Source organism: Procambarus clarkii, chromosome 36, assembly GCF_040958095.1.
Source record: "Procambarus clarkii isolate CNS0578487 chromosome 36, FALCON_Pclarkii_2.0, whole genome shotgun sequence".
Lineage (NCBI taxonomy): Eukaryota > Metazoa > Arthropoda > Malacostraca > Decapoda > Cambaridae > Procambarus > Procambarus clarkii.
In genome coordinates this window covers 43,209,616-43,232,523 of record NC_091185.1, presented here as the reverse complement: position 1 = coordinate 43,232,523, position 22,908 = coordinate 43,209,616, and the positions used below count along the sequence as shown (strand labels likewise).

The following is a 22,908-nucleotide window of genomic DNA, read 5'->3' as shown; positions in this document are numbered from 1 at the left end:
GTCACTAGCTTCCCTACGGGACCGAGTTCGATTCCCCGAGGGAGCACGATAGGTAAAGACCAACTACAGCTGTTCTGTGTGACCACTGTAGCTGGACTTGATTGTCCAAGGAAGTGTGATTGTCCTCTTACACATTCAGGTTTATACATTTAGTTGTCTCTGTGACGTGTGTATTTTACTGTGTTTTCTTGTGTTTAGTGTAGTTTCAATATTATACCATCACTGTATGTTAACCAATTTCCATGCCGTTCTTTCTGTTCTTCCAGGGGCCATGCTGTATGTACAAATAAGAGTATATTACATTGTTGACACGTGCGTGTCAGTGTGTTGTGTTATTATTGTTTTATTGACTCGAGAGTGTGTCAGTGTGTTGTGTTGGTTATTACTATTTTAAATGGTCTCTGTGACCCGGTGTGCTTTGGTTTAGTGTAATTATTGTGGGTCTCTGTAACCCGTATAACTTGTGTTCAGTATCTCGAGACGTCAGTATACCTTGTGTTCAGTATCTCGAGACGTCAGTATACCTTGTGTTCAGTATCTCGAGACGTCAGTATACCTTGTGTTCAGTATCTCGAGACGTCAGTATACCTTGTGTTCAGTATCTCGAGATGTCAGTATAACTTGTGTTCAGTATCTCGAGATGTCAGTATAACTTGTGTTCAGTATCTCGAGACGTCAGTATTCCTTGTGTTCAGTATCTCGAGACGTCAGTATACCTTGTGTTCAGTATCTCGAGACGTCAGTATACCTTGTGTTCAGTATCTCGAGACGTCAGTATAACTTGTGTTCAGTATCTCGAGACGTCAGTATACCTTGTGTTCAGTATCTCGAGACGTCAGTATACCTTGTGTTCAGTATCTCGAGACGTCAGTATACCTTGTGTTCAGTATCTCGAGATGTCAGTATAACTTGTGTTCAGTATCTCGAGATGTCAGTATAACTTGTGTTCAGTATCTCGAGACGTCAGTATTCCTTGTGTTCAGTATCTCGAGACGTCAGTATACCTTGTGTTCAGTATCTCGAGACGTCAGTATACCTTGTGTTCAGTATCTCGAGACGTCAGTATAACTTGTGTTCAGTATCTCGAGACGTCAGTATACCTTGTGTTCAGTATCTCGAGACGTCAGTATACCTTGTGTTCAGTATCTCGAGACGTCAGTATACCTTGTGTTCAGTATCTCGAGACGTCAGTATACCTTGTGTTCAGTATCTCGAGATGTCAGTATAACTTGTGTTCAGTATCTCGAGATGTCAGTATAACTTGAGTTCAGTATCTCGAGACGTCAGTATACCTTGTGTTCAGTATCTCGAGACGTCAGTATACCTTGTGTTCAGTATCTCGAGACGTCAGTATACCTTGTGTTCAGTATCTCGAGACGTCAGTATAACTTGTGTTCAGTATCTCGAGACGTCAGTATACCTTGTGTTCAGTATCTCGAGACGTCAGTATACCTTGTGTTCAGTATCTCGAGACGTCAGTATACCTTGTGTTCAGTATCTCGAGATGTCAGTATAACTTGTGTTCAGTATCTCGAGATGTCAGTATAACTTGTGTTCAGTATCTCGAGACGTCAGTATACCTTGTGTTCAGTATCTCGAGACGTCAGTATAACTTGTGTTCAGTATCTCGAAATGTCAGTATAACTTGTGTTTAGTATCTCGAGACGTCAGTATACCTTGTGTTCAGTATCTCGAGACGTCAGTATAACTTGTGTTCAGTATCTCGAGATGTCAGTATACCTTGTGTTCAGTATCTCGAGACGTCAGTATACCTTGTGTTCAGTATCTCGAGACGTCAGTATAACTTGTGTTCAGTATCTCGAGATGTCAGTATAACTTGTGTTCAGTATCTCGAGATGTCAGTGTAACTTGTGTTCAGTATCTCGAGATGTCAGTGTAACTTGTGTTCAGTATCTCGAGATGTCAGTATAACTTGTGTTCAGTATCTCGAGATGTCAGTGTAACTTTGTGTTCAGTATCTCGATACGTCAGTGTACTTTGTGTTTAGTATCTCGAGACGTCAGTATACTTGTGTTCAATCATTCTTGAGTTGTCATAGTAACTCCGTGTTCATTGATTCGTTAGATCTCAGTATACTTGTGTTCAATTATCTTTGAGATATCAGTGTAACTCAGTGTTCATTATACATTGATACCAGATCTTACATCTGATGTCCGTCAGTACATTTGTGTTCATAATTCTGGATAGTCAGTGTATCTAGTGTTCTTTGTTCTTGAGACATCAGTGTATTAATTTAACGTGATCGATTATCAATTGATTTGGTAATCGATCAAATAAACGCGTGATTAGTAATCGTATTGACTGATCAATGTTGGTCAAGCGGTCTCAGTGACACCGATCTATAACGTAAATTCTTCGTGAATTAAGTGAGCTGTCAAGCTTTGACAGCTCCTTGAACGATTACTCAGGGATTGTTAATCACCCTTAAGCCATTGTTGATTTCAGTGACATTGCTTTGATTGCATGTCTTGGTGACATAATAGCGTAATTATATATGCTGAGTAAAGTAACGTAATCAATTAAGTATTGCACTTAAGACTCGTCTCAGTGACTGGTCTGTCAATTGTTGTTGTTCAGTCATCAATCACCGCACGCTGGTCACGGATCTCACATCTGGCACCAACGTGGGGCCGTTGTCTTTTCATTGTATGTTATTGCTACTTGCCACAGTCTCGTCAAGCTGCCATTGCGTGTGGAGTGGTTGCCCACAATATTAAGAGTAGACAGGGTCAGCGATACCGCAAGCGGCCCGAACCGGAAGCAGTTATTCTGGCTAGCCTAGCCTTGTCAAGCACCACAACAGAAATTAACGTAACGTCAGATTATTCCATGTATCGTTAGCATTAAGTTTTTATGAATATACTAACTGTTAAATACAAGTGTCTTTACGTTCACACCTTCAGAACCCTTGTATCCAGTATTGACTTTGGCATTATTACTGTTATTAACGTGATCCCCTTTTTATGTTGCCTGGATTACTTGGATTTGATCTGCGTTCATGGCCATACATATCAAATAAATTCTATTTCGTGTGAGAATCATTTGAGCTACTCTGATGACCTCCCTCTGAGGCCCCAGACGCTCTACGACCCAGTGGATAAAGAGTGCCAAGGATTTGGACTCCTGCAGCTGCTCTATGCATCTCTGGTCAGTCATTAAAGTATAATCTGCCCTCAACATTTGTTTTATGCTAGTTCAATCCTTTCTTGACTGAGGTTTCTTGTAACCTATTCACCTCTAAAAAGGATAATCTCACAATGTACTCTGAGCTGGGTTGAGGTTAGTGTCACGGTTATGTAAAATTTGTTAGGGATGTCAGTCTTAAGGGCGTTTACGGCTTCACTGAGATTGAAGCAGTATTTTAATTCCATGTTGTCATTTGGGAATGTTCCATCTTCCTGAGCCAAGAATCTAATACTGATGGTCACTTTCCCACTCATTTTGCACGGAAAGAAATATTTTGGGTTTAATTTTTCACAAATGGATTTGTTATATTTTTCCCTCTCTCTTTTGGGGTGTGTATATGATGCAGTTAATATTTTAACGGCTGTGTCTGTTTCTCTTGTTAGGTAGCTTATAGCTCCCAATTCCCGAGAGTTCGAGTCCCCGGAGATGGGTCGGTGCTAGACTAGCGCTATAATTTGCGTTCCTTGCCTATTTGAGGAGAGTGCGGTTCAGGTCCCTTGCTACACTTCCTATTTCCTATTTCATTACTGGTATTTGGCTAAAGCATGTTTCCTGTACATTTATACACCGCAAAACACCCGACGGAGCTGCAACGTTGCTACAGCATTCGAACGAAGTCTTAACACCAAACAAGTTGTAACAACCAATATAACAAGTTGTAACAACGTTCTAATGCGTCATTAAAACGTTATAACAAAATGTAACAATCATATGACAAGTTGTAACAAGGGAAACATAGGGACCGAAACATTGTGTGTTTGCTTGGATATGCTTATCATCCCCAGGCACAATTTAGGTCTATGTAACTTATATTCTCTAGACATTACTTGTGTAAGGTCTATGGTTCCATGCTAACCAATAGACCTTGTGTAAGGTCTATGGTTCCATGCTAACCAATAGACCTTGTGTAAGGTCTATTGGTTCCATGCTAACCAATAGACCTTGTGTAAGGTCTATTGGTTCCATGCTAACCAATAGACCTTGTGTAAGTTCTATTGGTTCCATGCTAACCAATAGACCTTGTGTAAGGTCTATTGGTTCCATGCTAACCAATAGACCTTGTGTAAGTTCTATTGGTTCCATGCTAACCAATAGACCTTGTGTAAGGTCTATTGGTTCCATGCTAACCAATAGACCTTGTGTAAGTTCTATTGGTTCCATGCTAACCAATAGACCTTTTGTAAGGTCTATTGGTTCCATGCTACTTTGTTATTAAATACTGACTTTACTGAATTGCAATTAAATGAGTTGCACATGTGTAGTTTGTTTACATGTATGAAATTCGAATAGACTGTGATCTGAGTAACATGAATTTGTAATAATTATTTAATTTGTTGTCTGAAGAGTAAATTTGTTAGCCTTAATAAGTCGTTGTTATAGGAGTTGCATTTATGGTATATTTCCACCTGTGATTCTCACTATTTGAGCATTGTTTCCATAGTCATAATTTTTGGTGTCATAAATTATTATCGCGAAGGAGAAATATTTTCCGAGGTGAGTTAGTGAGGTTCTGAAAGCAGTGTTTGATTTACATCAATTGGTCTCTGATTTACATCAATTGGTCTCTGATTTACATCAATTGGTCTCTGATTTACATCAATTGGTCTCTGATTTACATAAATTGGTCTCTGATTTATATAAATTGGTCTCTGATTTACATCAACTGGTCTCTGATTTACATCAATTGGTTTCTGATTTACATCAATTGGTCTCTGATTTACATCAATTTGTCTTTGATTTATATCAATTAGTTTCTAATTTAGATCAATGGGTCTCTTATTTACATAAACTGGTCTCTCATTTGCATCAAAACCTCTAATTTACATCAATTGGTCTCTGATTTATATCAATTGGTTTCTGATTTACATCAATTGATCTTGATTAAGATCAACTGGTCTCTCTTCAACAACGACTCTCTAATTTACATCAATTGGTTTCTCATTTACATCAACTGGTCTCTGATTTACATCAATTGCTCTGTGATTTATATCAATTCGTCTCTGATTTATATCAATTGGTTTCAGATTTACATCAACCGGTCTCTGATTTACATCAATTGGTCTCCAATTTACATTAATCGGTCTCTCATTTTTATCAATTGGTCTCTGATTTACATTAATTAGTCTTTGATTTACATCAATTGGTCTCTGATTTACATCAATTGGTCTCTGATGTACATCAATTTGTCTTTATTTACATCAATTAGTTTCTAATTTAGATGAATTGGTCTCTTATTTACATCAACTGGTCTCTGATTTTTATAAATTGCTTTCTTATTTACATCAATATGTCTCATATTTACATCAATTGGTCACTCATTTTCATCAATTGGTCTCTGATATACATCAATTGGTCACTGATTTACTTCAATTGCTCTCTGATTTACATCAATTGGTCTCTCATTTTCATCAATGGCTCCCTGATTTACATCAATTGGTCTCTGATTTACATCAATTGGTCTCTGATTTGCATTAATTAGTGTCTGATTTACATCAATTGGTCTCTGATTTACATCAATTGGTCTCTTATTTGCATCAACTGGTCTCTCATTTTCGTCAATTGCTTTCTTATTTACATCAATATGTCTCAGATTTACATCAATTGGTCACTCATTTTCATCAATTGATCTCTGATATACATCAATTGGTCACTGATTTTCATCAATTGGACTCTGATTTACGTCAATTGGTCACTGATTTACATAAATTGGGTTCTGATTTACATCTATTGGTCTGTGATTTACATCAATTGGTGTGTGATTTACATCAATTGGTCTGTGATTTACATCAATTGGTGTGTGATTTACATCAATTGGTCTCTGATTTACATCAATTGATATCTTAAATGAAGAGAAACTTATATTTTGCACTCGTGTGTCTGCAGTATTACATCCACCAGATTTGTAAAGCATTTATAGTTTAATATTATAATTATCTTTTTCAGTTTTATATTAGAGTCACTTTGAAGTTTTCCAGGTAGACCTGCGCTTGTTCAGGCGTTATATATAACGTTAAGTGGACCTTCTTCAGTATTATCGACTGCTAATGTGCTTTCTTAACCATACGTTAAATTGAAGTTGAAATTGTTGAAATTATGGATTGTTCGCCAACTTCATCTTAAAATGAGTTCGCCAGTGTTACATATTTTTGATGGCAAGGGGATCAAATTTGCTCTCTTCTTGAAGATACTGAATATATGCCTGACGGCTGAGTGAACAGCGCTCGGGATTCGTAGTCTTAAGGTTCCGGGATCGATCCCCTGGGGAGGCGGAAACAAATGGGCAGAGCTTCTTTCACCCCGATGCCCCTGTTCACCTAGCTGTAAATAAGTACCTGGGAGTTAGACACCTGCTACAGGGTGCTTCGTGGGAGTATGTAACAAAAAGGAGGCCTAGTCGAGGATAGGAGGGACGCTAATTTAAGCCCCGAAATAATCTCAAGATAACGTCAAGATGCTGTGTCTGGTAGTCACATGTACTCACCTAGTTGTGCTTGCGGGGGTTGAGCTTTGTCTCTTTGGTCCCGCCTCTAAACTGTCACTCTACTGGTGTACAGATTCCTAAGCTTCTCCAGCTCCATTATATCTACGTATGAAACTGTGTATGGAGTCATCCACCACATCAATGCCTAGTACATTCCATTTACTAACTTCTCTGACACTGAAATTACGAAAATTTGAACGGTACGAAATTGAAATAAGAACATGTGTGATTGTTCTTGAGGGCGGCACTTATAGTGAAGCTAAATGAGTTTATAATTGTAGCTGAATTAATGAAGCTAAATTTTCTTCGTCAATTTTAAAATAATACTCAGTATCTGAGCCGTCATTATCATCAGTATTATTTATATCCCTGTCACCTGTAGGTGTTGGCTCTCACCCTTATATTAATTACTTCAGCAGGGCTTCACTATCTCCCTCAGGTAATTAGCGTCAGTGTCCTGGACGAGGGATACTTAACAAGTGGAGCGACGCTCACCCTATCCTTCACCTGCACGCTGGTGCCCTCTGAGCCAGGCCCGAGTGTTTACACGCCTCCACCAGCTTTTACCGCCCGTAAAATATTCAGGAAATCGCCTCCCTGGTTGGTGTGATGCGTGCCATCATATGACACGGTCCACGGTCACTGTTCCGTGTCATGACACGGTCCACGGTCACTGTTCCGTGTCATGACACGGTCCACGGTCACTGTTCCGTGCCATGACACTGTCCACGGTCACTGTTCCGTGATATGACACGGTCCACGGTCACTGTTCCGTGTCATGGCACGGTCCACGGTCACTGTTCCGTGTCATGACACGGTCCACGGTCACTGTTCCGTGCCATGACACTGTCCACGGTCACTGTTCCGTGTCATGGCACGGTCCACGGTCACTGTTCCGTGTCATGGCACGGTCCACGGTCACTGTTCCGTGTCATGGCACGGTCCACGGTCACTGTTCCGTGTCATGACACTGTCCACGGTCACTGTTCCGTGTCATGACACTGTCCACGGTCACTGTTCCGTGTCATGGCACGGTCCACGGTCACTGTTCCGTGTCATGGCACGGTCCACGGTCACTGTTCCGTGTCATGACACTGTCCACGGTCACTGTTCCGTGTCATGACACTGTCCACGGTCACTGTTCCGTGTCATGGCACGGTCCACGGTCACTGTTTCGTGTCATGACACGATCCACGGTCACTGCTCCGTGTCATGGCACGGTCCACGATCACTGTTCCGTGTCATGGCACGGTCCACGGTCACTGTTCCGTGTCATGACACTGTCCACGGTCACTGTTCCGTGTCATGACACGGTCCACGGTCACTGTTTCGTGTCATGACACGATCCACGGTCACTGCTCCGTGTCATGGCACGGTCCACGATCACTGTTCCGTGTCATGGCACGGTCCACGGTCACTGTTCCGTGTCGCAACGCCCACGTGCATAGCCCCCAAGTACGATATTCAGGTGGTTTCCCCCTAAGTAGGGTACGACAGTATTCCGGTAGCTACCCTCCCAACGTACGGTACAACAGTATCCATACAGGTGGTTATCTGGTCAGTGTCGAGCAGGTAGCAGCATTCACGTGACTGTCCCTCTAGTTAGCTACTGATATTACGTACAAGGATCTCGCTGGGTACTGAAGGTACGGTCCCAGTTGCCTCTTCCCCCCTCACACAAGGTACGTATCTGCAGGTGCAGGCATCTCCTATGACAACCACTTGCCTTATAGACAGACTTACAGTTCTACACCATCCTAAGCTGAGACAAATTTTTCTTTCTACATCCTGAGCTTAGAAACATCGCTTCTCACTTACCTCCAGAGCTGAGACACATCATCCTGACGGTGGAGCCATCCTCGTAGGGACCGATAGGACCTTCCAGTCTCCGGCCAGACTCGTCCTGAATCCTGGGGAACCCCGGGGGATCTGTGGGGGAAGAGTATTACCCCGAGCTTAGGTCATTGTTGGTGTTAGTGACAACTTAAATTATTGTTGGTGTTGGTGGTGGTGGTAATGACAGCTTAAATTATTGTTGTTGGTGGTGGTGGTGGTGGTATAGATGGTGGTGTTAGCAGTTGTTTGAGTGGCTGATGGTTGAGCAGGTCATCTGGTGGCCCGGTATTACCCCCACACATCTACCCGCTGGGACCACCAGCAAGAGGTACTGTACAGTGGTCTTGACCACAGCCAGTCTTCAGTACATGTATATCAAGAGACTCTGTACTTCTCCCTCAGTTTATATTCATCACCATTTTCATATTGATAATTTATATTTAATATAAAAAAGTCACATAATTACATGAAATATACATATGGGCATATTAGTAATGTTTATTATTAAATATGTATTACACATTATTTTTTTATAAATATAATTTTAATACATAATAGTATTAATTAAATTATTTCTATTATTATTACTAATATTATTCATATTTCGAATTATATTAATACAAATTTTGTTATAATTAATTTAATTGCTGTAAATATTTTTGAAAAAATCTATTTTTACACGTCTCTAGAGGTTATTTTCAAATTTTCAAGGAATGGGATTAAATTTATTGCTCAATACCACATGTGTTCTCAGCTCAACGTTTACCTGGTTAATTATTGTTATTTAAGCTAATTAAATCAGTTAATATAGGCCAGCTTCCGTGGGAATAAGTGCAGCTGCCTTACTACATAAATGAGCGTTCGTGGTCGCCAGCTATTTCCCAAGTCCTGGCACTCAAACATACAGTAATACAAGACAATAAAACAAATACATACTCACATCCATACTCTCAATCACCACTGATAATCTCGATTCAAAATGCTTTGTTGTCACTATCATTTGGTAATGTGATATATATCATGTGTAATCACAAGTATACTTCTGTCTCTCACTCATTGATTTCGCCTGAGCCTCTTCACGAAGTTGTTTCACTTATTCATAAAATTCGCGACCAGTTTGTTGCCGAACTGTTTCATTTTACTTTACTTTTGCCTCTAAACGTCCATGGAACTAAGATCTTGTAGCAAAGATAGAAGCACTAACAATCTCGGCTTCTCTTCGTCAGTTATCTAAATGTTGCCTTAAAGTCTGGACCGATGGGATGGGTTTTAATGGCGCAGTAGCGGAAAGCACTTCAACTGATATGAGCTTAACACAAGCAAGTGTGAATGGTGTTTTGATGAGGACAAATAGTCCTTCAGAGCACTTCATATCACCAGCCCATGAACCGTACTGGATTATTCGGAACTAACATTGAGTCCTCATCTCATTAAAGCGCAAAATAAGGTTCTATAAATCCTGTGATTTTTCAAAACGTTAGACGAGCACATTCGGAAGACAGACTTTTAGAAAGTTCAGACCCATCGTGTAAAGAAAACAGTGCCATGATAACAACATACAAGACACAGGAGTGGCCGAAAATATATTTTTTTATAATAAGAGTTCAAGAAAAAAATAGTGGAAATTACCTGCTTACGGTTAGCAATTGGGAAGTAAAGACGAGTTTTGTCAGCCGCGGGTAGCGAGGGGAATGATTTTTAAAGGGAGATAGTGGAAACCAACGCCTGTTTTTAAAAGACATGCACTACAAAAGTTTTCAAAATGATTGAATTCCATTTCATCAAAAGAGAGACACCATGAAAAAGAGGGGATCAAGAGCACCCCAGCTCTAACACACACACACACACCTCCCTACCTGCCCCCACTCAAATGCTCACCCCCCCCCTTCCCCCCTCCCACTCCATTCTCACCCTGTCACCCCATTCCCACCATGTCTCCCTCCCACCTTTCCCTCCGTCCCCCCTCCCCCATCATCCCATACCCTCCCTATCCCTCCTCCCTCCCTCCCTCCCCCCGAATTCTCCATGTCCCCCTATCTCCTTACCCTATACCCTACCTGTCCCCCCTAACCTTGAACCCCCTACCCCCCCCCCCTTAAAATCCAATGAGACCCTGCAAACCACCTCACAGATCTTCTCACCCAGGGAACAGCTTCCTCCACCAGCAAAACGCTCACCAAGAAGGGGACAAGAAAATGAACAGAAGAAAGTGAGCTTCAAGGCAATGTACACTAACATAGATGGAATTACAAATAAAACAAGTGACTCGGAGAATGGGCACTAGAAGAAAACCCAGACATAATAGCACTCACAGAAACAAAGTTAGCGAAAACCATAACAAATGCAGTGTTTCCACAGGACTACTATGTAGTGAGGAAAGAGAGAGAATGGAAAGGAAGAGATGGTGTAGCTTTGCTGATAAGAAAAGGTTGGAGTTTTGAAGAGATGGTTAATCAGGGCTGTGAAGGTTTCAATGACTACATATCAGGCACCATAGCAGCTGGAGGACAGAAAATTATAGTAGTAGTCATATATAACCCCCCACCGAATGACAGAAGACCCAGACAGGAATATGATAGAAACAACTTGGCCACCATCAATATAATAGAGAGAGCAGCCTCTGTGGCTAGCAGAAACGGATCCAGACTACTAATCATGGAAGACTTCAACAACAGGAAGATAGATTGGGAGAACAGAGACCCACATGGAGAACCAGACACATGGAGAGCTAAGCTGCTGGACGTGGCAACAAGAAACTTTCTAAATCAACAAGTCAAGGGACCGACAATAATGAGAGGAGAGGATGAACCAGCTTTGCTTGATTTGAAATTTACCCTTAATTAGTCGGATATAAGGGAAGTTAAGTTGGAAGCCCCTTTTGGGAATGAGAGATCATAGTGTTTTGAGCTTTGATTACCTGGTTGAGCTAGGAATTATCTCCCCCAAAAAAGAACTGGGAAACAAAGGGCTGGCGTACCGGAAGGGAAACTATGAGGAGATGAATAAATTCCTAAGGGATATACCATGGGACACATAACATAGAACCAAGTCTGTACAAGACATGATAGACTATGTCACCCAAATAGTCAGGAGGCTGTAAGCAGGTTTATCCTGGCCCGACAGGAAAAAACAGAGAAGCAAAAGATGAATCTGTGATTTAATAGGGAATGTATGAAAGCAAAGGAACTGAACAAAAGGGCGTGGAGGAACTTCCGAAATAACAGAACACCAGAAAGTAGAGAGAGATACCAGAGAACCAGGAACGAGTATGTTAGTGTGAGAAGAGAAGCTGAGTAAAGGTATGAAAATGATATAGCTAATAAAGCCAAGACCGAGCCAGAGCTACTACACAGTCATATCAGAAGGAAAACAACAGTGAAGGAACAGGTGATGAAACTTAGAACGGGTGAGGACAGGTACACAGAGAATGACAAAGAGGTGTGTGAAGAACTCAACAAGATTATCCTGGAGGTCTTTACAATAGAACAAGGAGAGGTCACGGCGCTAGGAAAGGTGGCAGCAAACCAGGCGATCTTGGAAGGGTTCGAAATTACAAGAGGTGAGGTCAAGAGGCACCTATTGGAGCTGGACGTGAGAAACGCTGTTGGGCCGGACGGAATCTCACTATGGGTATTGAAAAAGTGTGCAAGAGCACTTTGTTTGCCACTCTCCATAGTGTATAGTAGGTCACTGGAAACGGGAGACCTACCAGAAATATGGAAGACAACTAATGTAGTCCCAATATACAAAAAGGGTGACAGACAAGTCACTGAACTACTGGTCAGTGTCCTTAACTTGTATACCATACAAGGTATTTGAGAAGATCATGAAAAAAAAATCTAGTAACACATCTGGAGAGAAGGGAATTCGTGACAACCCATCAACATGGGTTCAGGGAGGGTAAATCTTGCCTTACAGGCTTAATAGAATTTTACGATTAGGAGACAAAGAATAAGCAAGAAAGAGAAGGATGAGCAGACTTCATTTTTTTCCAGTCAGGTTCAGGTTCAAAGGTTTGCCATCAGATTAGTACCCAAACTAAGGGGTATGAGCTACGAGAAGAGACTAGGGGAATTAATCCTCACGTCACTGGGAGACAGAAGAGTTAGAGGGGACATGATCACCACATACAAGATTCTCAGAGGAATTGATAGGGTAGATAAAGACAGACTATTTAACACAAAGGACACATGAACTAGGAGACACAGGTGGAATTTGAGTGCCCAAAAGCGCCATAGAGACGTTAGAATTTTTTCAGTGCCAGAGTAGCAGACAAATGGAATGCATTAGGAAGTAATGTGGCGGAGACTGACTCCATACACAGCTTTAGGTGTAAATATGATACAGCCCAGTAGGCTCAGGAACCTGTAAATTAGTTGACTGACCGTTGAGAGGCAGGACCAAAGAGCCAGAGCTCAACCCCCGCAAGCACAACTCGGTAAATACAACTCGGTAAGTATACACAGAACCAGGAATGAGTATGTTAGGGTGAGAAGAGAAGCAGAGATCTTCCACATGAAGGTGGAAGATCCAGACAATTTCTTTATTCGGGATATTCAAACCCCTGTAAATATAACTGATATAAACACGAGCGCACTAAATTTTGAAAAAGAAATTGAAAACATGCCCATGCACTCGGCCCCAGGTCCAGACTCATGGAATTCAATATTTATAAAGAAATGCAAAGTGCCGGTAGCACAGGCACTCAGTATAGTGTGGAGGAAGAGCTTGGACACGGGGGAGATACCAGATGCACTTAAAGTAGCAGACATAGCCCCTCTACACAAGGGAGGGAGCAAAGCATTGGCAAAGAATTATAGACCAGTTGCACTAACATCGCACATCATAAAAGTATTTGAGAGAGTGATTAGGAGTCAGGTCACCAATTTCATGGAGACCAATGACCTTCACAACCCAGGCCAACATGGATTTCGAGCGGGAAGATCGTGCCTCTCACAGCTACTTGAGCACTACGACAAAGTCACTGAGGCATTAGAAGAGAAACAGAATGCTGATGTGATATACACGGACTTCGCAAAGGCTTTCGATAAATGTGACCATGGCGTGATAGCACACAAAATGAAGTCAATGGGAATAACCGGTAAAGTAGGACGCTGGATACTAAGTTTTCCGGTCAAACAGGACTCAGCGAGTAACTGTCAACCATATAAAATCTAGTCCAAGTGCAGTGAAAAGCTCTGTACCTCAGGGTACAGTCCTTGCACCGCTGCTTTTCTTTATTCTCATATCAGATATAGACAAAAATACAAGTCACAGCTTCGTATCATCCTTTGCAGATGACACAAAAATCAGTATGAAAATTACCTCGGCTGAGGACATTGAAAAACTTCAAGCTGATATTAATAAAGTTTTCGACTGGGCATCAGAAAATAACATGATGTTTAAAAGTGATAAATTCCAGGTACTCAGGTACGGTAAAAATGAGGACCTTAAACATAATACAGAGTACAAAACACAATCAAATGTACCCATAGTAGGAAAACAGCATGTAAAGGATTTAGGAATAATAATGTCTGACGACCTAACGTTTAAGGAGCATAACCAAGCAAATATTGCGACACCCAGAAAAATGATAGGATGGATTACGAGAACTTTCAAATCCAGGGATCCCATCACAATGGTTGTACTCTTCAAGTCACTTGTGTTGTCCCGTCTTGAGTACTTCTCAGTACTCACTTCCCCCTTCAGAGCAGGAGAGATTGCTGAAATAAAGGGAATACAGAAAACATATACGGCACGCATAGACGCAATAAAGCACCTAAATTATTGGGATCGTCTCAAAGCCCTCCAAATGTACTCACTAGAAAGAAGACGAGAGAGATATCAAATAATATACACCTGGAAGATACTGGAGGGCCAAGTACCAAATCTACACAGTAAAATAACAACGTACTGGAGTAAACGATATGGAAGAAAATGTAGAATAGAACCAGTGAAGAGCAGAGGTGCCATAGGCACAATCAGAGAACACTGTATAAACATCAGAGGTCCGCGGTTGTTCAACGTCCTCCCAGCAAGCATAAGAAATATTGCCGGAACAACCGTGGACATTTTCAAGAGGAAACTAGATTTATTCCTCCAAGGAGTGCCGGACCAACCGGGCTGTGGTAGGTATGTGGACCTGCGGGCCGCTCCAAGCAACAGCCTGGTGGACCAAACTCTCACAAGTCAAGCCTGGCCTCGGGCCGGGCTTGGGGAGTAGAAGAACTCCCAGAACCCCATCAACCAGGTATCAACCAGAGAAAAGTTATGAAAATGATATAGCAAACAAATCTAAGACCGAACGAAAGCTAATCCACAGTCACATCAGGAGGAAAACAACAGTGAAAAAACAGAAAATGAAACTTAAAACAGGCGAAGACAGGTATACAGAGAATGACAAAGAGGTGTGTGTAGAAATCAACAAGAGATTCCAGGAGGTCTTCACAATAGAACAAGGTGAGGTCACTGTGCTAGGAGAAAGGAAAGTAAACCAGGTGGCCCTGGAAGGGTTCAAAATTACGAGAGAGGAGGTCAAGAGACACCTGCTGGATCTGGATGTTAGAAACGCTGTTGGTCCAGATGGGATCTCCCCATGGGCACTGAAAGAGTGTGCAGAGGCACTTTGTTTGCCACTCTCCATTGTATACAGTAGGTCACTGGCGACGGAAGACCTACCAGAAATGTGGAAAACGGCGAATGTGGTCCCAATATACAAAAAGGGCGACAGGCAAGAGGCACTGAACAACAGGCCAGCGTCCTTAACTTGTATACCATGCATGGTGATGGAGAAGATCGTGAGGAAAGAACCCTAGTAACACATCTGGAGAGAAGGGAGTTCGTGACAAATCGCCAACATGGATTCAGGGAGGATAAATCTTGCCTGATTGGCTTAATAGAATTCTACGACCAAGTGACAAAGATTAATTAAGCAAGAAAGAGAAGGCTGGGCGGACTTCATTTTCTTGGAATGTCGGAAAGCCTTTGACACAGTAAAGAATAAGAAGCTGGTACATAAGCTGGAGTGAGTGGCAGGTGTAACTTTTAAGGTGCTCCAGTGGATAAGGAGAACCTAAGCCATTGGATGCAGAGAGAGAGTTACGTTGAGGGGTGAGACCTCAGATTGGCGTGAAGTCACCAGTGGAGTCCCACAGGGCTAAGTGCTCGGTCCTATCTTGTTTCTGATATATGTAAATGATCTCCCGGAGGGCATAGATTCATTTCTCTCAATGTTTGCTGACGATGCCAAAACTATGAGAAGGATTAAGACAGAAGAGGACTGCTTGAGGCTTCAAGAAGACCTAGACAAGCTGAAGGAATGGTCGAACAAATGGCTGTTAGAGTTTAACCAAAGCAAACGTAATGTAATGCAGATAGGTGTAGGTAGCAGGATGCCAGATACAAGGTATCATCTGGGAGATGAAATTCTTCAAGAGGCAGAGAGAGAGAGAAAAAGACTTGGGGGTTGATATCACGCCAGACCTGTTCCCTGCAGCCCATATCAAGAGGATAACATCATCGGCATATGCCAGGCTGGCTAACATACGACCGGCATTGAGAAACTTGCGACAGGAATCATTCAGAACTTTGTATACTACATATGTCAGGCCAATCCTGGAGTATGCAGCCCCAGCGTGGAGTCCATATCTAGTCAGGAATAAGACTAAACTGAAAAAGGTTGAAAGGTTTGCCACCAGACTAGTAACCGAGCTGAGAGGTATGAGCTACAAGGAGAGACTACGGGAATTAAACCTCACTTCGCTGGAAGTCAGAAGAGTTAGAGGGGACATGATCACCACATTCAAGATATTCAAGGGAATTGATAGGGTAGATAAAGACAGGCTATTTAACACAAGGGGCACACACACTACAGGACACAGGTGGAAACTGAATGCCCAAATAAGCCACAGAGATATTAGAAAGAACTTTTTTAGTGTCACAGTGGTTGACAAATGGAATGCAATAGGAAGTGAAGTGGTGGAGGCTGACTCTATACACAGTTTCAAATGTAGATATGATAGAGCCCTGTAGGCTCAGAAACCTGTACACCTGTTGATTGGCGGTTGAGAGGTGGGACCAAAGATCCAGAGCTAAACCGCCGCAAGCACAATTAGATGAGTACAATTAGGTGAGCACACACACACACACACACACACACACACACACACACACACACACACACACACACACACACACACACACACACACACCCACTCACACTCACACCCACACACCCACACACCCACACACCCACACACACACACACACGGGGTTACGGGGCCTCGTAGCCTGGTGGATACGGGGCCTCGTAGCCTGGTGGATAGCGCGCAGAACTCGTAATTCTGTGGCGCGGGTTCGATTCCCGCACGAGGCAGAAACAAATGGGCAAAGTTTCTTTCACCCTAAGTGCCCCTGTTACCTAGCAGTAAATAGGTACCTGGGAGTTAGTCAGCTGTCACGGGCTGCTTCCTGGGGTGTGTGTGTGTGTGGTGTGGGGGAAAAAAAAAAGTAGTTAGTAAACAGTTGATTGACAGTTGAGAGGCGGGCCGAAAGAGCAAAGCTCAACCCCCGCAAAACACAACTAGTAAACACAACTAGTAAACACACACACACACACACACACACACATCTTACACCTGTTGATTGACGGTTGAGAGGCGGGACCAAAGAGCCAGAGCTCAACCCCTGCAAACACAACTAGGTGAGTACTAGGTGAGTACACACACACACACACACACACACACACACACACACACACACACACACACACACACACACACGGGGCCTCGTAGCCTGGTGGATAGCGCGCAGGACTCGTAATTCTGTCGCGTGGGTTCGATTCCCGCACGAGGCAGAAACAAATGGGCAAAGTTTCTTTCACCCTGAATGCCCCTGTTACCTAGCAGTAAATAGGTACCTGGGAGTTAGTCAGCTGTCACGGGCTTCTTCCTGGGGTGTGAGTGTGTGGTGTGTGTGTGGGGGGGGGGGGGGGTGTGGGGAAAAAAAAGTAGTTAGTAAACAGATGATTGAGAGTTGAGAGGCGGGCCGACAGAGCAAAGCTCAACCCCTGCAAACACAACTAGGTGAATACAACTAGGTGAATACACACACACACACACACACACACACACACACACACACACACACACACACACACACACAGCAAGGCCGCCTTATCACCCACCTTTGATATTTAGTGTGACGCTCTGGGTCCAGGAGGGAGAGGCCTTGAAGTGCACCTTGCACCTGTAGTTACCTTCGTCCCGGCCTCCCACGTCCCTCACCAGCAGATGAGCTGGCGTGGTTGACGTGTCAAACCACGCCCTCTGCTCTACACCCCACGCCTCCTCGTCCCCCCACTGCTGAGGTCGACCTCCAGCCCTCATGTTCCCCTCTCGCCCTCTCGAGTCGTAGCTGAGGAAGAAACATTATGGGTGAGTGTATCGGTGTGAGTTATAATATTTGTATACAATAATAAGAAGAGATGGTAGAGAGAAAGAGAGAGAGAGAGAGAGAGAGAGAGAGAGAGAGAGAGAGAGAGAGAGAGAGAGAGAGAGAGAGAGAGAGAGAGAGAGAGAGAGAGAGAGAGAGACAGAGAGAGACAGAGAGAGAGAGAGAGAGAGAGAGAGAGAGAGAGAGAGAGAGACAGAGAGACAGAGAGAGAGACAGAGAGAGAGAGAGAGAGAGAGAGAGAGAGAGAGAGAGAGAGAGAGAGAGAGAGAGAGAGAGAGAGAGAGAGAGAGAGAGAGAGAGAGAGAGAGAGAGAGAGACAGAGAGAGAGAGAGAGAGAGAGAGAGAGAGAGAGAGAGAGAGAGAGAGAGAGAGAGAGAGAGAGAGAGAGAGAGAGAGAGAGAGAGAGAGAGATTTGGAATTACATGTGAAATCCACCATATCAGTTACACATGAATTTATATGTGAACATTTATGAAAAATGGTTTGTATAAAATCCTTCTAAGGCATGAAATATTCCATGATTTAGATAGAATAAAGACAGTCCCTTATAAACAATTGACATAACATAATGACAAATATGTGTTCGTTATTTCCTTTTAACATAAATCTTCAAAAAAATTTCCCCATAGGATCAGATTATACTAAATAACAAGATCATAAATTGTCATATGTACATTATTTCTCTGACCACATATATACAGGTGAACAGTCTCTCTCTTAATTAGCACCTATGTACTTAGGATTGTTTTTTATTCTTAGTATTGAGTTTTTTAAATAGTTTGAAAATGTTGACTTTATTGATGCTATATTACGCACCCAGTCCAGCTTCATGAGGAATGCCTAAAAAAAAATCAATATTCGTATTACAATTTAATCAGCAGAGGGAAAATTCACATTAAAGATGTATTTCGTTTGCCATTTGTTCTGGCTTAAAATATCGTGTAAAATAATGGAAATTTTTTATTTACATTTTGTGTGTTTTTTATGAAAATACTATTAATAAATTTCAATTTAGTAACAATTCGCTTAGAGATAAATACGTCAATTGTAAATACCATGTAACACTTGTGATACATATTGTATAGGACAAACGTTTGATCAAATACCAGTAGGAAAAAATATTTTTGGTTGTGTTAAACGAAAGCCAACGTCTAGAGGGCTCACAAGGCCAGCATGAGAGTAACTGACCATCAAGCAGGTATATTTTAGTGCAGGACATAGCTCTGGACTAAATATAAAACTCTATGTGTGTATATTCACATAGTATATTCAGTGTATATATTCAACCAGGATGCTTCGGTTGATTATACGGTCCTCGGGCAATAATAACTTAGCATATGTTGAAGTAAATTTGCCCCAAAATGTTATAGGTAATTTATTTACAATTTTAATTCTATTTAAAATTCCTTAAATAACGTCCTTACACGTGTTGCCATTTATAAACAGTATGCGCTTATTCCACTAAAATATAGATGGGAAATATAGCAGCTGACCATGATAATTGTTTTCCAGGTACATATTAAAGGAAGTTAAAATTAAAATCATTATTCCTTTCAAAATGTTTCAGAATAAGTAACTCGAAACATGAACTATTCTTCAAGAGGAGAAATTTGTAACTGAACCAGTTAAAAAAGTTAAGGTTTCTTACTGCAATTAGAGTGCCACTCTAACAACCAAATAGCAACCCGGTTAACCTATCAAAGCCGACGCCCAAGAGATGTCAATATTGCAGCACTTCAGTTTTACTAAAACCAAGTAAGGTTTACTGAATTTGTCGATTCAGTTATAACTGCGATTTATTAGGTCAGAGGACAATTTGTTGGTAAGCATCATATAGGTATTTAGTAGACTAATGGAACCAATTACCTGAGACCACTTGGTAGAACAATTAAAGTACCACTGTCAAGTTAGACACTACAGGAGTTCATATTAATAGACTTTTTTGTTAAATCAATTTAATAATTTGTTATTTACCAGTTGAAAGTAAAGTAGTTGAAACTACAAATAAGAATTTAAAAAATATATAGAGCATAATTCCTCATCTTCGACTATATAAAAAGTTTTCAAATGGCAAGATATGACAAGTGGAATGTCACGAGGGTAAGTTTTACACCGCCTGAACATCTGAACATTTAATGACTGCGATATCCAGTTATACTGCACAGTACTAAAGCTTTGTTGATGATATTAAACCAGGCAGTAGAATTACAGCAACAACAGAGCAGCAGCATAGATTACAATTCATCTTCAGCATATTAGTTTGTTGCTTTGATGATTACCAGAAGAATTTTAATGCTGATAAACGTAAGGAAATACGTGGAGGAAACAACAGTATTGGTTGCGCTATACAGTGTAAATTAAGGTAAATTAAGAGACATTATTCCAACTCATTCTCATCTTTAGATAGTACTTTTTGTAACTATGTACATATACTGACGTAATGGACAATTTGTATAATTTGGTATTATTAAATATATAGAGTCCCGAAGAAATAAAGCTAAAGCCCAACTTATACATTCCTAGGCCTAGTATAGCACATATATATTATGCTAGGCCTGAGACAGCGTGCATTAGGTCTAGGCTGGATAGGTTAGGTTTGGTTTTATTAGCAACATCAATACAAAAGTTCTTCCAGTTTGTTCATATTCAGTAATTCCAAATTCTACTTTCTAATTCTCCATTATATTCATGTATGTAAAATGGTATACAACATTAATATAATATCGAATATTTGGCTTCAATGGGTTTTCTTTTGAGTTCCTCGCATGTTTTCTGATTTCTTGAAAACAGCTGTTGTCACTCACTCTGCAAAATGCATTAGTTCGTCTTATTATTTATTATTACATATATTATGGGTCACTATATAATAACAATGAGTAAATAAAAACTAAATCATAACATGAAATAATAAAGAAATATAATTAGATTAAACGTTAACATTCTCATGAACGACCCACTATGTCTAACCTCTAAAATTTTGCTTCAAACTGATATAATCAGTGGAAGAAGGCTTGTTCCTTCAGTAGTTTAATTATGAATACGTTTACCAAATTCTACATAACTAGCATATATATGTACTAAATAGAGACTATAAGAGAAGAGTGCCAGAATTATAGCTCAAACGAAAAAAGTGTTCCCACGCCCAAGATAATATTTACTAACGAAGCACTTAATATCCTAGTAAAAGGTGCTGCACAGTAACTGTTTCTCTAGCCAATGAGGTCGGTTATTTAGGCCCTAGAAGAGAGTGGACCTCTTCTAGGACCACTTCCAAAAGGGACCCCCGGAGATCACTTTTTGACTGTCTGATGCTTGGTCAGGGTAGTTATGATATCAGTAGTTGTATGTCTGGCTTGAAAAAGTGTTGTATAGTGTCAGATAACTTCATTTCGCTCGGAAAATACCGATGTTAACTCGTTGTTTATCTCTGACCAAACCGGGTCACCGAAAGGGTTTTCCATCAATCACCAGAACACGCAACATTTTCCTGCCACTCTACAAAGCCTTCCCTTTCGTCAGCCTTGTAACACTTTCATCTTGCCGCTTGTATGTTCAGCATGACGGTACAACTTCCTCTAATGCTATCACAACGGAAACCTTCACTGATTAATATCAACTATTTCCTTTCAAGCAGTTGATTAAGGCACCTTCCTGCTTTCTGTGAAGTGGCTGCTTTCACGACAACTTCCTACACTCTCGCCATAGCTCCTGGGCTCCTTCTCAGCATGTAAACGAATGTGGCAAGTACTCTAGAGGTCCCTTCAATTGTTATTTTCCCAACTTCGTAAAGGACGGTTGTTGTCTGATGCTGAGTCTGAGTAGGGTTAACTTTGAAGATTTTGATCTCCTCCTTTGCTGCTCTCAGCTTGCCTTGTAGGCTGCTTGTTGTTTCCTTCATGTCTAGTGTCTAGTGGTTCCTTTTTTATTTCCCCATAAATGTGTGTGAACATCTTCATTGGGTCAACAGGTCCCTCACCCTCACCTGGGTTTTGTCTCCAATTCTTGTTTGTTCTCTGTTCTACTAAGTTGGGTTAAAGTTAAAGGTTTAAAGTTGTGTTAAAATTCTCGCTATTTCACCTCTGAGAGAGATAGATAGATAGAGAGAGAGAGAGAGAGAGAGAGAGAGAGAGAGAGAGAGAGAGAGAGAGAGAGAGAGAGAGAGAGAGAGAGAGGGGGGGGGGGGGGTAGAGAGATAAGAAAGGGATAGAGAAAAAGGGGTAATAAGAGATGAGAAGTGAAAGAGGGAGAGTTGAGATGGGAGAGGGGGAGAAAAAACGGGTAGTGTTAGTCTCGTCACCTTCGTTGGAGTGTTACTGTCTCGTCACCTTCGTCATTGGAGACATCTATGATTCTGCACTACAACCCCCCCCCCCCCCTCCTGATATTGGATGTTATGTGGACAACGCCATCTATTGGTCGTGGCGTGTCGGCAAATGGTTCTGGTTTCCTACCTTGGTCAGACAGATAGGTCGTTGTGTATGGCCTCTGGTGGTGGGCGTATTAAGACCAGCGCCTTCTGTTGTGCCACAGAGCAAAAATGTCAACTCCCCGGTGAGTGTTACTTCATGGTTTCCCCAGTGTAACGTCCATTTAACTGATGGCGTTTTGTCCACAGTGGTGACGTGTGGCATCTTTCGTACTGAGGAAGGCAGTTTACCTTGGGCAGTCCACGTACTCTCAGCTTGGTCCTGGAAGACTAAGTAAGCCGCCATCGATCTGAGCAGTGTGATAACTGCTGATGTATGTAGTGCTGGAAGATATCGGTGTATCCCGGGATTGACTTAGGAGAGTAACGGACAACAGTGAGGTGCCTGTTGTTGAGTGCCGCTAGCTGGCCGCTAAACACTTCTGCCAGGGGCTCGCTATCCCTGTATATCATTGTTTTGTGACCCCGATCAGCGTGTGGCTGATGTCCTCGGCCAGCGAGTGGT

The 22,908-nt window shown here is 41.7% G+C and overlaps 1 protein-coding gene across 1 annotated transcript in view; it reads right to left on the bottom strand.

The window, feature by feature from the left end:
- The window catches only part of LOC138371799 (nephrin-like), a 294,100-nt gene that overhangs the window by 215,368 nt on the left and 55,824 nt on the right, over nt 1–22,908 (bottom strand). Inside the window, exons 2-3 of the mRNA XM_069336824.1 lie at nt 17,709–17,938; nt 8,507–8,617 (exon numbers count right to left, since the gene is read on the bottom strand). Coding sequence (XP_069192925.1) covers nt 8,507–8,617; nt 17,709–17,910 — 313 coding nt within the window. The 5' untranslated portion in view covers nt 17,911–17,938. The remainder of the gene's footprint in view (nt 1–8,506; nt 8,618–17,708; nt 17,939–22,908) is intronic.